This window comes from Hippichthys cyanospilos, chromosome 16 (genome assembly GCF_059441005.1).
Source record: "Hippichthys cyanospilos isolate Australia breed blue-spotted pipefish chromosome 16, RoL_Hcya_1.0, whole genome shotgun sequence".
In the NCBI taxonomy this organism is placed as follows: domain Eukaryota; kingdom Metazoa; phylum Chordata; class Actinopteri; order Syngnathiformes; family Syngnathidae; genus Hippichthys; species Hippichthys cyanospilos.
This window is the reverse complement of record NC_142384.1, coordinates 2,861,460-2,875,950: the sequence shown is the minus strand read 5'-3', so window position 1 is coordinate 2,875,950 and position 14,491 is coordinate 2,861,460. Positions and strand designations below refer to the sequence as shown.

General features: G+C 37.3%; 1 protein-coding gene across 2 annotated transcripts; it reads right to left on the bottom strand.

The window, feature by feature from the left end:
* Nucleotides 1-33: 33 nt before the first annotated feature.
* On the bottom strand, nt 34-13,367 carry prrg2 (proline rich Gla (G-carboxyglutamic acid) 2). 2 transcript variants are annotated; one of them, XM_088435978.1, is made up of 7 exons: nt 13,203-13,367; nt 13,027-13,130; nt 9,837-10,009; nt 7,458-7,491; nt 7,135-7,267; nt 6,087-6,212; nt 34-385 (listed from the first exon to the last, which is right to left on the bottom strand). In XM_088435978.1, the coding sequence occupies exons 2-7, from the start codon at nt 13,106-13,108 to the stop codon at nt 343-345; spliced, it is 591 nt and encodes a 196-aa protein (XP_088292104.1). In that variant the 5' UTR covers nt 13,109-13,130; nt 13,203-13,367; the 3' UTR covers nt 34-342. The 2 variants fall into 2 exon arrangements, with proteins under 2 accessions (XP_088292104.1, XP_088292106.1); XM_088435980.1 differs by having other exon boundaries at nt 13,027-13,101.
* Between the last annotated feature and the right edge of the window lie 1,124 nt (nt 13,368-14,491).

The following is a 14,491-nucleotide window of genomic DNA, read 5'->3' as shown; positions in this document are numbered from 1 at the left end:
AGTTGGCTACAATGTACATCCTCCTTGAGCATAAACATTTACATTGATTTATTGTGACTGGTCCACATCATACACACATTCTCGACGTACAGAGCAGTCGCGAGAAAAAGAAACAAAAATCTACTGCCCCACCCTTCACCTGCACCCAATTAAGTGCATCACATCTGTATTGTGTGTACGTCGTCCTGTCAAAAGTGTCCGTTCTGAGTTTGGTACTCAATTTCGCCCATAAATACGTTATACAGCATGCAATATTTAAACTTGACTCGAACCATCATCAAGCGCCAGCATCAACCACTTTGAAGCAGCTCTGGCTGGCTGGCTGGCTGGCTCAGACAGACCTCACTCGTTGTCTCTTGGGTCTGCAGGCTCAGATGGCGCCCCCCTGTGTTCAGACAAGAGAAAAGTCTTTTGCAAGAGCTCTGCGATTCATTTCTGTTGCTGTCCAAACGTACGCAGTAAAATCAAATGTTGTAAATTACTTCTCCATTATTAAATACTTTGTAAAGTTCTTTGTAGCAGTTGTGCTTGCATTTTAAAACGCAGACGATTTTACTGAAATGTTCTACATATAGATTATGTACACAATTCTAATGTATACACAGACAAACACACACATAGATATGTGGATATATTAGAATTGTAATAATTACGTACATAATTTGTATTGACGATAAAATAGATCCTGTAATGATCATATAAATAAATGTAATTCATAGCATATGTATGTTCAACGTTCTCTCTATACTGTTGTCAATGGTGTATACTTTAAAAATGTGACTACCACATAATAGTTGCATTGAAAGAAACGGTCTTTTGCTTGTATAGAACTCAGGCACTTTACACAGATACTATACTTTATTGTCCTTAAGTGTGATTGGGTGCATGGATGGTTGTTTGTCTCTGTGTGCCCTGCAATTGGCTGGCAACCAGTCTAAGGTGTCACCCGCCGACTGCCCAAAGTCAGCTGTGATAGGCACCAGCAAGCCTGCGACCCTGCCTGAGGATAAGCGGCTCTAGAAAATGGATGAATGGGACTTTACACAGGCAACCCCTTTACCTACTGATGACGCAGCATCAGGAGGAACAGCATCAGTGTCAGCATCAGCTCAAGGACACTTCGACATGGTCACAAGGGTTGGGGCTCAAACCCACAGCCTTTCGGATGGGAGACAGCCACTCTTCCATTGAGCCATGCCACCATAGTTATGCATACAGTAAAGGCGCAATAGTATGGACTCTTAAAATGAATGCTTGCAATGCTTTGTTTCTTGATTTACAGTTAAGAATTTGTAAATTAGGGCCATTTTTATGATATGACGGTTAGAGAACCATCATTTGGTTTATAGACATTTTGTTTTGTTTGTATTGTTGACTGATCTTATTTGGATGGAATCCCATCTTATACAAAAAATAATGTTTTGCCTGATCACTTGTTTTCTTTAACCCCAGGGGGAAAACAAAACAAAAACAAAACAAAAACAAAAAGTGGCCAAAATATTGCATATATTGTCAACACATGTCAACTTTCAATATGCCATCCTGCCTTCTCTTCTGAATGCTAGCAAACGAGAGGTCGAGAGCTACACCCTGCAGATATCAAATTTAGCCCATTTCGGGCTCATTTACTGCCACTTAAAGTTGGAAATATTGTCAATTTGGACATATTAAAAACCCAATGTTTTATTATGCATTCCCCTGGATTTTTGCATTGATCCTTTCAGTAGCAATTCGCAAACAGGGTGCAATAGAAATGTTTGTTTCGAGACCCCAAAAACCACCGGGGGGCGCTACCGGACACCTTATGATATTTGTAAGCCTTTCAATAACTTCATTGAGTGGCTTAGCCTGATCCCATAATGCAAAGTTCTTGCTATGCATTGTGGAACTTGTAGTTGACAAACACCTTCGATCCAAGAACTAAATGTTGCACGAAAGCTTTTATTTTGATGCAGGGAAGGTTTTTATTTCATTCAATGCATAACATTATATTTGTATATTTCCGTCGGTAAAATCTGCAGCATTGAATAGCTATTAATGTTTGTTTTTTATTCCTCACAAAGTGAAAATTCTTCAAAACGAAACAGCCTTGGAATATATACAAGTATTTATGTCAATATACAAAGGTATGGATGCCACTGAACATTTTGAGGGGTTGTAAAGTCAATTTATATTATTATTTGAATATGTTATGACCCTTTCAATGTCAGCCTAAGTTGGGTGATAATAAGGCCAGGTTACTGAAAAATCCACGGACACCCAGGGGTTAAAGATGCGCCTTATAAGCATATTCCAAATATTCTATACTGGATACTGCATGAAGAAACACGTACTGCGTATCCATGTCAATCATAGTAAAGCAGCATGTTTGATACTTGAAAGCATTCTGTTGACATTGGACATTGTACATTGTGAAGATATTTGGCTAGGCTAATGTTGCAACAATGGTTGTACGTATAACACAGTAACATGTGAATGAATTCTGACTATTGCCCTATGCTCCTGGGCAGTAGAGCTGCGAGTGCCTCGCTGTAGATGTCCACAATGGACGAATTGTTTTTACTGTTCTCTAACATTGACCGCGAACACTCACTCCTAATGTCCATACAGCTGAATTAACAACATGGCTAGCTTGATGTTGATGTTGCAGGATGACGCTGCCACCATAAAATAGTGATTTGGTCAGCAGGCTGTCTGTTCTGCTCCTGCCAGATGTTGGCTAAGGATGCAGTTTGACTGTCTGCCAAGTGAATACAGGCTGAAGATGCCATCGATTGATGTTGTACAGGTGTAGCTACAAGTGGATATGGCTACGAAATTAATGCACTGGTGTGTGTGTGTGTGTGTGTGTGTGTGTGTGGGGGGGGGGGGGGGGGGCGTTATTCTCACACTGAAAACATGGTTTTCAAAATAAGACTGCGGTGTGGGTGGAGGACAAATACTTGTTGAATGGCAAAAGAATCTATTAATTCTATTCTGTCAAAAGTCTCAAATGAATGAGGAGACATTTTTTTCCTCCAGAGCAACCATTGACTCCCCTGGATAGGGCCTTCAATCAATTGCAACAGTACAAATTTGGAAGATTTACAAGACCTTATCTATTACAACAACAAAAAAAAAAAAAATTGAAAAAAAACATAGTGCTTTTAGCTTAAAAGAACAGATTCATGGCTTAGGAGAAGGAGAAAGGCATCTCTGGCATTGCTATGGCAACCCCACTTCACCTACTTTTGCGGTCTGCAGTAAAACATTTTTTAGAACCTCTTCAGTCCTGTTAGTACCGTCATTGGCATTATTGATGCACTTCAGAATCTTTTACCCAGAATAAAATAAAAATACTGTTTCTTAGCTGACACTATAACAGCATTTGGCACACGCTTTGCTCGTCTATCTACTGTATATCTGAACCTATCCCATTTTGTGCTAAATTACAAAATAAATTGACCAAATACCAAAAAAGAAGAAAAAAAGCTTTAGTAGCAATAATAACATCATAGATTGTAGAGCAGTGATTCTCAAAAGTGGGGTCCGCCAACCCCCAAGGGTCCATTGCCTGACTGCAAGGGTTCATGAAATAATTTGGGTTATTAAGAAAATAAATATATATTTGTGTTAATTTATATTATTTTTATATTAATTTGTGAAAGTATTTATGATTATATAATAAAGCAATCAACTCAACCAGTTTAATATATTTTAAAAAATGTAATAATTTTAAAAGTGTCAAGCTGTGTTTTGTGTCTACAATTGCTTGCTAACGAGGCGATGAAGCCAGCAAACTAAAGCAGCATTTTACTTTATTTATTTATTAATTTATTTAATAATTGGTAGAAACCTTTTTGGAAGAAAGTGAGCCATTTTGTTATCAGGAGGCGTGAAATTTGCAATGTTTATTTTCTGAACGTCAGTGTGGCTCAAAAATAACAGATATACTTGTTGCCAAATTGAATATGTTGCTGAATAAAAAAGGGCACTTATGTTTTGCTTAACCCTTTCACTCATGCGAAAGGGATGGCATATTGAAAGTTGTCATGTGTTGACAATATATGCAATATTTTGGCCACTTAAAAAATATATTTACAATGTGTCCTATATATGTGTGTTTCTATATTTACATTGATGACTATGTATTGTAGGCATTTGGTGATCATTTTCACTTTTATGGTATGTTTGTATTATTATTATTATTATTATTATTATTATTATTATTATTATTATTATAAAATACTGATGGGACGAAAAAATCCCTGGGCCTGGAACCTAATCTTTGGAAGTGGGTATTTTTAAACTAATTTTCCAAGTATTCTCGACGTATAAACAATTATATATGCCATAAGTGTTTTGTTAGGCCTTCTCTGCTAGCCTAAAATAACCTGATATTATTATAACTATAATAAACGATAATAATTATAATGACTCCAATAAAAGTTCATTTCATTTTACATTTATTTTTTTCTAAATACAGTGGACCCCCGTGTTACAGCATCCCGGACTTACGTTAATTTCATTTTGCGATGAGGAATATTTTAGAGCGGAGCTATCGTACCTTGAAGTTAGCGGAAAGGATGAGGATTGAGAGCAGGGATAAAACAAAGCAGGCAAAATTAGCGCTCTCTTGCTCAAGAGGTTGGGAGACTCGTGGTGGAGTATGTCATGCATAGAAGATATGCTGCCGCTTTCCACAGTGGATTCATCAGTATTTCAAAACCTTGGCAGCAAGATCTCTGTCACAACTAACAATAATGACAAGGTAAGCTAACGCTAATTTTCACTGTACAATTGATATTAATAATAGTCTATAAATACTTCTCGTCAATGTGTATCAAGATACACAAGATACACAATAACAATAATGTAGGCTAGCTACAACGTTAGCCCCACTGAAACCATCTTTTTTTTTTAAACATGTTTCTAACCTAGCCAAGTGACTTTGAATTTGAATATTAACATTGAAATTGTGAAATGCACTAACTGTTTTTGCTTACAGCATAAACAATCCATCTCTATGCAGTGAAGCTAAATTATAAAGGGATTAAAAGTGAGATCCCTGTCACTACTGGCAATAACGACAAAGTAAGCTAACACTCATTTTCACTGTACAATTGCTACAGTCTACAAATAGTTGTGGTCGATGTGTATCAAGATGAAGCACACAAATCTCATGTTAAACAGTATGTTAAACACAATGACAATGATGTAGTTGTGCTGCTATCTAAACCCTCTATTTCTCAAACATCTGTCCCTAACTTAACCGACTGAACTTGAAAATGTACTGACATTGAAATTTTGGAATGCAATACAGTAACTGTTTCTGCCTAAAGCATAAACAATGCTTCACTATGCTGTGAATCTAAATAATAAAGGGATTAAAATAAAAAAAAGTATCTTTTCTTCTGTTTACAATACAACACAGATTAAATTATTTTTACAGTTTTTAGTCTTAAAGGGACAATGTGTAAGATTTAAACCATTTTTCATTAAAAAGCAATAAATTAAATTATTATAAGTTTAAAAAACGTGCAAATAAATGTGTTCTTCACGACTAACAGTATCATTTAAATATAATCATAGGTCTAGTTATCATTAAATTACATTGCATGGGGGTGGCACTCCTCCGGAGGCGGCCATGCAGCACCTCCTGTTGTCCGTAATGAAATACGGTCTAAATCTTACACATTGTCCCTTTAAGCCAGTCTTCCACTGGATCTGTCATGTGCGTAATGAGGTACATTTCGAATGGCAAATCCATATTTCCACTTCCATTTAGGTTGGTGAGAGTAATATGAAAGTAATGCAATAGTAGTGTGATGCCTTACATTTCAAATACAGTAATATTGTAATGTAACTAATTTCTTTGAAATGACAATAATAATAATAATTAATAAATAATGCATTACAGTTTTGAGGTAACTTGCCCAACACTGTAGATATTTCTACCTCGCCCACCTGTTTGCCCTTCCTGTTTTTATTTGTCAAAAAATTACATTGCATGTTGAATTTGAGAAAAAAAAAAAACAACATGACTTTTGAGCATGTGAATCTGAATTGAGCATATAGTCGTTATCATGAAGATTGCATCAACTTACCCTGAATAAGGTGGCGGTGGGGCATCATGCATTCCACTGCGGTTTAGAGCCTCAGTGTAACTGGGTAGACCCGGAGCAGTTGCCAGGGGCACCATCTCTGGGGCTGGACGCCCATCTTGCGCCATTCTCAGATAAAACAAGAGATAGGAACTCAACAGAAATAATTGACAGCATAGTCAACGCAACAGGCCAATTTCATTGATGTAAAAATGCGGAAGTATGATTGTGCCAAAAGAAATTCTTCAGTCTCTTGTCACATTGTCATGCTGTGCCAAAATGTAAGCCACGTTTACCTTTTTTTTTTAATCGTATTTTTCAAAGACTTTAGTTACTTAAAATGGTTATTCTTGTAATTGTAAATTTAATCATCTACCTGCCAAATTTACTTGTAGATATCAATTTTATTGAGAGCCGCTTATCCTCACAATGGTTGAAAGAAATATTCAAAAGGGGGATTGGTAATGAAAACATCTTGTTGTTTCTGCAAAATGTTTTATAGTTGAAGACACTTGCAAATTTGGTATTTTAGTCATAAACTTGAAGTCATAATACATTTTTACAAGGCTTTACATTAAGTGACAGATTGACTAGCTCTGTTATTTTCTCTGTAACTTGTTTCAAAAGGCGCTGTAAAAACTCACTATCATCATAGTTAATAGAGAACAATAAATGGCAAATTCATGTGTAAAATTCAAATCTGTTGATCCCACATTTCTTCCTGTTTCATTTTTGGAGTAAGTTTCAGAATGCTCGTCTTTCCGTTCTCATTTTTTCTTCCTGTCATTTTTTTTCTGCTGTCTGGAGCAGCAGAAGCCTTTATCTTAAGTTGCCATGGTGACAGCACAGTACAAGTGAGTGATATATGATAATTTTACAGTGGGCTTGGGGGAATTCTGCCTAGCAACAAGTGGCAAACAACCGTTACATGATGAGGAGAAAGCATTCTGAGCAATTTTCAAGCTCTGGTGCTGCTCCTGCTAGCAGGTTCAAACTGGTTCCTCGCCATCTTGTTCCATATGAGACAATTCTGTGCATGCTGTGAACTTACTGTACGGGTCTCCTTCCTCCTTTGTTCTTGGCTTTGTAGAAGTATAAGCCCAGCACAGTGGCGATCACAGCACACACTAGTAATGCCAGGATCCCTGCCACCAGGCCTGACACGTCCACTCTGGGTGCATATCCTTCAAAGATATGAAGGAAACATGGCACTGCTGCTGCAAATAATGTATTTCATTGGAAGGCTAAAACAGTTTTGGATTTGGGTGGAGACACTAGGGTAAAAAGGCGTGTAAAGTGAAAATACAAATATATGCAGAGTTGTGAATTTGAGTGCTAACTAAAGAGGTTTTTACAACTCATTTTAAGTCTTACCATGGCTTTCAACATAGTCCTTCCAAAATAATTCCTGTACATGGGAATTAAAGAAAAAGGAATCAAAAATCAATATGTAACATACATACATATGAATCTACTGTATGAAATAATGTACTTTGATGCAAGGTTTACAATACAATACAGATGAAATTATTTGTACTGTTGTTAAGCTTAGGTCAACCTTCCACTGGATGGGGACATCCTCAACTGCTTCCTGGTCAATGGCAAGGTACACAGAGAACAACAACGCATTCATTTACACCTAAAGACAATTTAGAGTGTCCAATAAACATGTCTTTGGAGTTTGGGAGGAAGCTGGAGTGCCCAAAGAGAACTCATGCAGGCTCTGGGAGAAAATGCTAACTACAAACAGGAAGGAAGAGAACTCGGGTCCCTGAACTGCGGCGAACGTGATAACCACTGTGCCACCAAGCCGCCCCATCCCGGATTTCAAATTTAGGCAACAAGCCAGCTTCTGATGGTGCCGTTCACAAAACGACCCACTTTTATGGTTGTTTTGTGCAAAGTAACACAGTTGACCCACAACATTTTGGTCAAATTCAAGCATCATTTGACTATTTTTAGAGGGTGGTGGAGCTAATAAGAAAGTGGTTGCCAAAGATTTTGCTTCTATTGCCCAAACCAGTACAGTGATCCCTCGCTACTTTGTGCCTCGGGGGTATACTATCTTAAAACTTAAATCATTAAACCTTATACACAAACCAAACTGTTGTCTCTTTCTGTTCCCAACTCCCTTTGAATGTTGTCACGGACAGCTGCGGTTATATCCGCGCCACCCGATAGTCGAATTTAAGTGAAAGCTGTAGATAATCAAACATAACATCAATGAGTGTTTACACTTGAAATTCCTATATCTTACAAGAGAAATCTAGGTAAGAGATTTACAACATGCTCCGGTGAAGCTCCTTCCTCCTCTGCCTTGTGCCTATCCAACAGCTCGTGTGTTGTATGACTGAGAGCAGCACTTCCCTCTTGGTGTAACAAGTGGGAGTTGGGGCAGGAATAGATTACAACTCCTGCCCTCATTGGTTGATAGTCACGTCGGGAGCCAACAACTTTGTTGGAGTTCTGGATTAAAGTCATGGCAGAATATTGTGAGATCTCCACCACAGCACTCAAAACCCTGTTGCCATTTCTGACATCCTAACTGTGTGAAGCCCCCCTCCCCACCTCGTGATAAATGTCAAGCATTGACTGACAGGTCTGTGCTGACCACTACTTTATTTGTTAAAAAAGAAAAAAAAAAAGTGGTGGTGGGGGGGGAGTGTTGTTCAAAATTGGAAGCTTTTGTTTCGTTAAACTATTAGGTTACTATAATACAAACGACTACTCATTAGGTGACCTATGCTACAAAAAGATTGTAATTTAAGAAATAGGTTTGCTATTTTGTGTGCCGAATGATTAAAATGTGTGCTGCATAAAACTAACAGTAAATATACATTTTGACTCTTGTAGTTAAGTACATTTCTGTTATGATCTGTTGGTATTTGTCATCTGTGAGTAAGTGTTTGGGTTTTCTGTACTTTTCTGTTTTGGACTTTTTTTTTTTTATTATGTTTTTGAGATGTGGGGTTTTGGTCATGTGTTTAAAATTGGTGATTCTATTTCCCTTGCATCTGTCCTCGTCACTAAGATTGAGTCTACCTGCCTCGTTAACCTTCTTCCCTTGTGATGGCCAATTAGCTCCCTATTCCATTTGTGTCTTGTCCAGGTGTTCCTTTGTCACGTTAGGCTTGAGTGTATTTAGTTTCCTTTGTCCTTTCTCTTCTTGTTGGGTATTTGTCAAAGAGTTGTGTCAATGTCTCGGTAAAGATTTCGTTGTCTATGTTGCTACTAGATCCTCATCGTCCTTGTGAGTGCTCCTGTGCTTCCTCGTTAACCTTTTTTTCTTGTGGTGGCCAATCAGTTCCCTATTCAAATTGTGTTTTGTCCAGGTACTGGTGTCAAAGTGTAGTGTCAATGTCATGTCGAGGTGTTGTTGTTTATGTTGCTCCTAGTCCATTTCTGGATTTTTTTGTTTTTTCTTTTTTTTTTGCAGTCTTTGATATTGTTTATGTTTTTATCCATCCTTATATTAAATTAGTATTTTTGAGCACACCCCGACTGTCTGCCTCTCTGCTTTCCAGGTTTACACCCTGTCCCCATCATTATCATTTGTGAGTCAGTACGTTAGCTCTCACTTAAAAATACTAGTTGAATCATAACATGGTTTTTACAGTAATTTTCACAACTGCTTGATCTATACTTCTGGTTAAGTCAAAAAAGTGTGAATACCTGTGCCACCTAGATATGAATCAACTTAGAGCCAAATCTTTGTTAGCAGTTCCAGTAAGTGTAAAGCATATGTAGTATTACCGTCTGAATGTCATCCTCAAACACTTCCCTGGCCTCTTCATAAGTGCATATCTCCTCCTGACATTCCCTCTCAAGGCTGTCTGGCACCACTAGTTCAAAGTCCCAGCTGTTATAAAGCAGTGAGCGAGACAGGAATGCATTGGCTGACTGTTCATCCACTAACAGTGAACTCCCTGCAAAACAGAGACATGGTGGGCAGAAATTATAGTGCATAAGTTCCTCTATAAAACCATAATGCAGTCAAACGAGTAATTCATTTCAAGGTACTAATTACACGAAACATTTTGTTTGAATGACACCTTGAAGTCCATTTATACATTTCCTATAGCCTTTATTTGATTCGGGTTACGGATGAGCTGGAACCTATCCTAGTAAATATTGAATTAGAGGCATAGACACCCTGGACTGGTCTCACAAAAATTGCAGGGCGCAAAAAGCAGAGTCATTCACATTTAAGCCTATATGGGGAGATTAAAATGCACAATCAGGCATTTTTTTTTGTCTATATGCATGTATCACAATTATTATAATGACTATTATAATTCTAATTCATTTTTACTAAATATATATATATATATATATATATATATATATATATATATATATATATATATATATATATATATATATATATACATATATATATTATATTTTTTTATTTATAAAATTACTGTCCATATTCTGTTATTTTTGTGTCATATTATATCCATTTGTTGTAAGTTGGAGTTTTTAGACAATTAGAATTCAACTAACTTGTGTCACCAGGCTGTATGTAATCTACCTTAGCCAAAGGCCAGGGCATTCACATCAACACAGCGCTGGCTTCTGCGCAAGCGCAAATGGATATGTGAGCGGCCCATATAACTTAATAGACAGCTGTAATAGCCAACCGTCACAAGATCGCTATCGAGAGGCCTCACATTGAACGGATTGGACTTCCTAAAATTTAGTGGGTATTTATTTTAAATTATTATTAATTTCTTTTAAGTTTTGACAGCATCACGTATGATGACGAGTTTTAATGGCTGATGCGGGTTTATTGACGTTTAAAAGTCTGTGTAGCCCAGTAATGCATACATGTGCACACGGGGGCTATCTATTCAAGAGTCTGACATCACAGAAGGCATACGTGTGAATGTCACGGCCCGCCACTGAATATAATGATAACTAGATCTATGAGTGTATTTAAAATATACGGTTGGTCACTACAATCACTTTAATTTGCAAGTTTCTGAAATTTAAAATCATTTAGTTTATTCCTTTTTAATGAAAAACGGTCTAAATCTTTTGCACTATCCCTTTAAGACATCGATTTTCATTTCCCAGCAACATTTTTGAGCGACCTCCATGCATTATACATCATTTTAAAAAGACCTAAGTGTAAAATTTGAACACATCAATGTCAATTTTAATTTTCAGAGACATAAGACTAATTTTGTGAAAAGACATCATAAATAAATTCCAAGATTACAATGACTCTGTAAAGCATTCGTGTCAAACTCCAGTCCTAGAGGGCCATATGTAAACTATATGTAAAGCCATGGGCGGCATGGTTCGGTGGTAGAGCGGTCGTCTCCCAGCCGAAAGCTCGTGGGTTCAATCCCCCGGCCATCAAGACCATGCCGAAGTGTTCTTGAGTAAGACACTAAACCCCCAGTTGCTCCTGATGCTGCAGCATCAGTAGGTAAATGATTAGTTAATATAAAGCGCTTTGAGTACCGAAGGTAGAAAAGTGCTACATGAGTGAAAGTCCATTCACCATACTGTATTTTCAAAAGTAACGATAGTATTTTATTTTGATGGTTGATGTCTTAATTGTTACTTCCGGTTTTGTGTTGAACCCTTTTATTTTGTTACTTTGCACTTCTGGTGTCAGGAGGTGTATACAGTATAAGGTAGCATAACTAGAAAATGTGCAATTCCTGAAGAAATTGCGTGTGAAGGCGAAAACACTAAAGGGAGGGGCGTTGAATCGTGGAATGATGTGGAAGGTTTGAATGGCTTGAATCAGTGAACAGTTTGAATAGGCCAAATAAGAAGATACAAGAGAAAAACTGAAAAAAGTGGAATTGTGGGAAAATTTTGAATTGTGGGAAGAGGAAAATGGAATTCATGTAATGGATGGAATCGATTAAAGTTGGCACGGTGTAAATCGGATGAGTAATGGCAAAGAAAGAAGGTCACAAAGTTTAGGTGAGAACGGTGAGAACAGTGGGAATGAATGAGGAATTATGGGTAATAATATTAAAATAGTTATGAATCATTGGAATATGTGAATTTTAGTAATGATGAAAATAAGAAAGGAATGAATTGAATGATGTATATGTGAAATGGGGAAGCTTTAAATGTGAAATGTTAAATATGCCAGTGGGAATGAATTATGATTTTTTATTGGTGAAAAATAAGGAATTATGGAAAATTATTAATATTTATGAATTAATGGAATGGTGTGAATGCTCCATGAGGTAAAATAAAAAAGTTGGGAAAGCTCAAAATGTGAAATGTTAAATCTCCCATTGGGAGTTAATTGGGAAACCTCCCATTGAAATTGAATTGAGAAATATCAAAGGTTGAAAAATATGGAATTATGGGAAAATATTGGAATGTATGAAATACTGGAATGATGGGAATGATCCCTAAGGCGAGATGAATGAGGTAAATATTGAAAATATGAAATGTGAAATCTGTAAATATGAAATATAAAATCACCCAAGTCAATGGGATTTTGGGCGCGACAACAGGAAATTGTGTAAAATATGTAAATATTTGGAAAGACAAAAATATAAGCACGATTAATTGGAATAATATGATATTGGAACGTGAATGAGTTAAAAAACGGGCGAAATAAATAAAGAGGAATAACATATTAAATGTTTGCCACAAAGCTTTGAGTGCGCACTTGGGTACAAAAGGCAAAAGGTGTGTTTTTATTGAAATTCATATTCATTTCATATTCTCTATATTGTATTTAATCATCAGAACGATTATTTTAATATTTGTCGTACAAGTTTGAACATTATTTCAGCTCTTACGGTGATCAAGGTGATGGTGATTGAGTTGATTACAGCGATGTATACACAAAGTTGCTGTCATATGTGCCACACATGTCATTTAGTTACGCTTCCTAGAAAACAACCCTTCTCTTACAGTCCTTTTTATAGCAGAATGTGATTAGAGAGGTGTGGTTTACCTGAAGTGTGTCGGTAGGTGAGAGAGCAGTGCGCCAACTGCAGAAAAATCAGCACAGGAATCCACATCACTGAGGCTGCCATTGAAATAAAAACTACATGGAACCTGACAAGGAAATGTCTCCCATGAAACTGAATCCGACATGTCTGACACTATGCCACCACTAGTCATGCCTACCTGGCTGTAGGTTTCCTCCAAAGATGTCTCGTGTTGCTTAATTCCTCATAAAAACATAGGATTTCACTGCCGGTTGTTTTTACAGAGTTTTAGTCGGAAACCTCAAGACACTTAAGTGTCACGCACAGAGCGTTGTCTTCCCAAAGCGAGCTCACATCCCAAAACCTGTTGGACGACATACCGGCCGGAGGGAGGGACCTTTTCAAACCTGTCTGTCTCAATGCTTATTTAATACACAAACATGGGACCACTGTGGAAATTCATTCATTTTGTGCTTAAAATACCCCTATATGTAAACATCTTCTAAATTTTACATGTCACACATTTCCTTGACTTGGACATATTCAACAAACCATAGAATACTATATTAAAAGAGGCTTAAAAATTGGTGGTGGTGGGGGGGGGTCAAGCCATTCTCACCACTCTCAAATGCTGTGTCAGCTTAAACCACATGCCCGAGGGGACAAATCCGGCCCACCGCCATATGTGGCCGGTGAAATGCCAATAATGACTTCAAGGTTCTGACTGAAATATTGACTTTGCAAGTTTTCTTTACAAGCATTTGTGTTACCAATCCTTCTTTGGACCTGTTTTTACTGGCCTCAGATCTCAAAACTAGGTAAATATGAGATCATATTAAAAATTGATTTTACTTCACAGTCATGATGGCCCTCTGTCAGAAACTAGAGGTACAATTTGGTCTATGATTAAACTGGGTTAGGGGGGGCTCAAATGTCAAATTCCACTACAAAACAGGCGTCAAACTCCAGTCCTGGTGGGCTGGTATCATGCATGTTTTCAAACTTTCTCAAACACACCTGATTCAAATGATGAGGATCATTTTCAAGCTCCTGCAGAGCTTGCTAATAAGCTTATCATTTGAATGGGGTATGTTGGGAGAGACACTTGTCTCAGGGCACTTAACAAGAAGCAGGTCTGAAATTACACTTCAAAGACCAACTTGACCCCTGCTAAAAACTCTGGTGGCTGGATAATATCTCCATCTCAAATCAGACTGATTTTCTGAATCCCGTTTAGAAAAGTTAATGATATAAACCAGTTTGTATATACTGTACAGCAAAGGTGTCAAACTGAATGCCAGGGGGCCAAATCCGGCTCACCAAAACATTTAATGTGGCCCGCGAAAGCAAGTCACGTACATTTTCATGACCTTTGCGCTACTCAGTTCCAAAATTTTAAGTTATGTATAATAAGAAAGAAAGCTGAGATTTACTTCTGATTTCAAAACTACAACATCATCAATTTGTTGTGTACAGTAATAATACGAC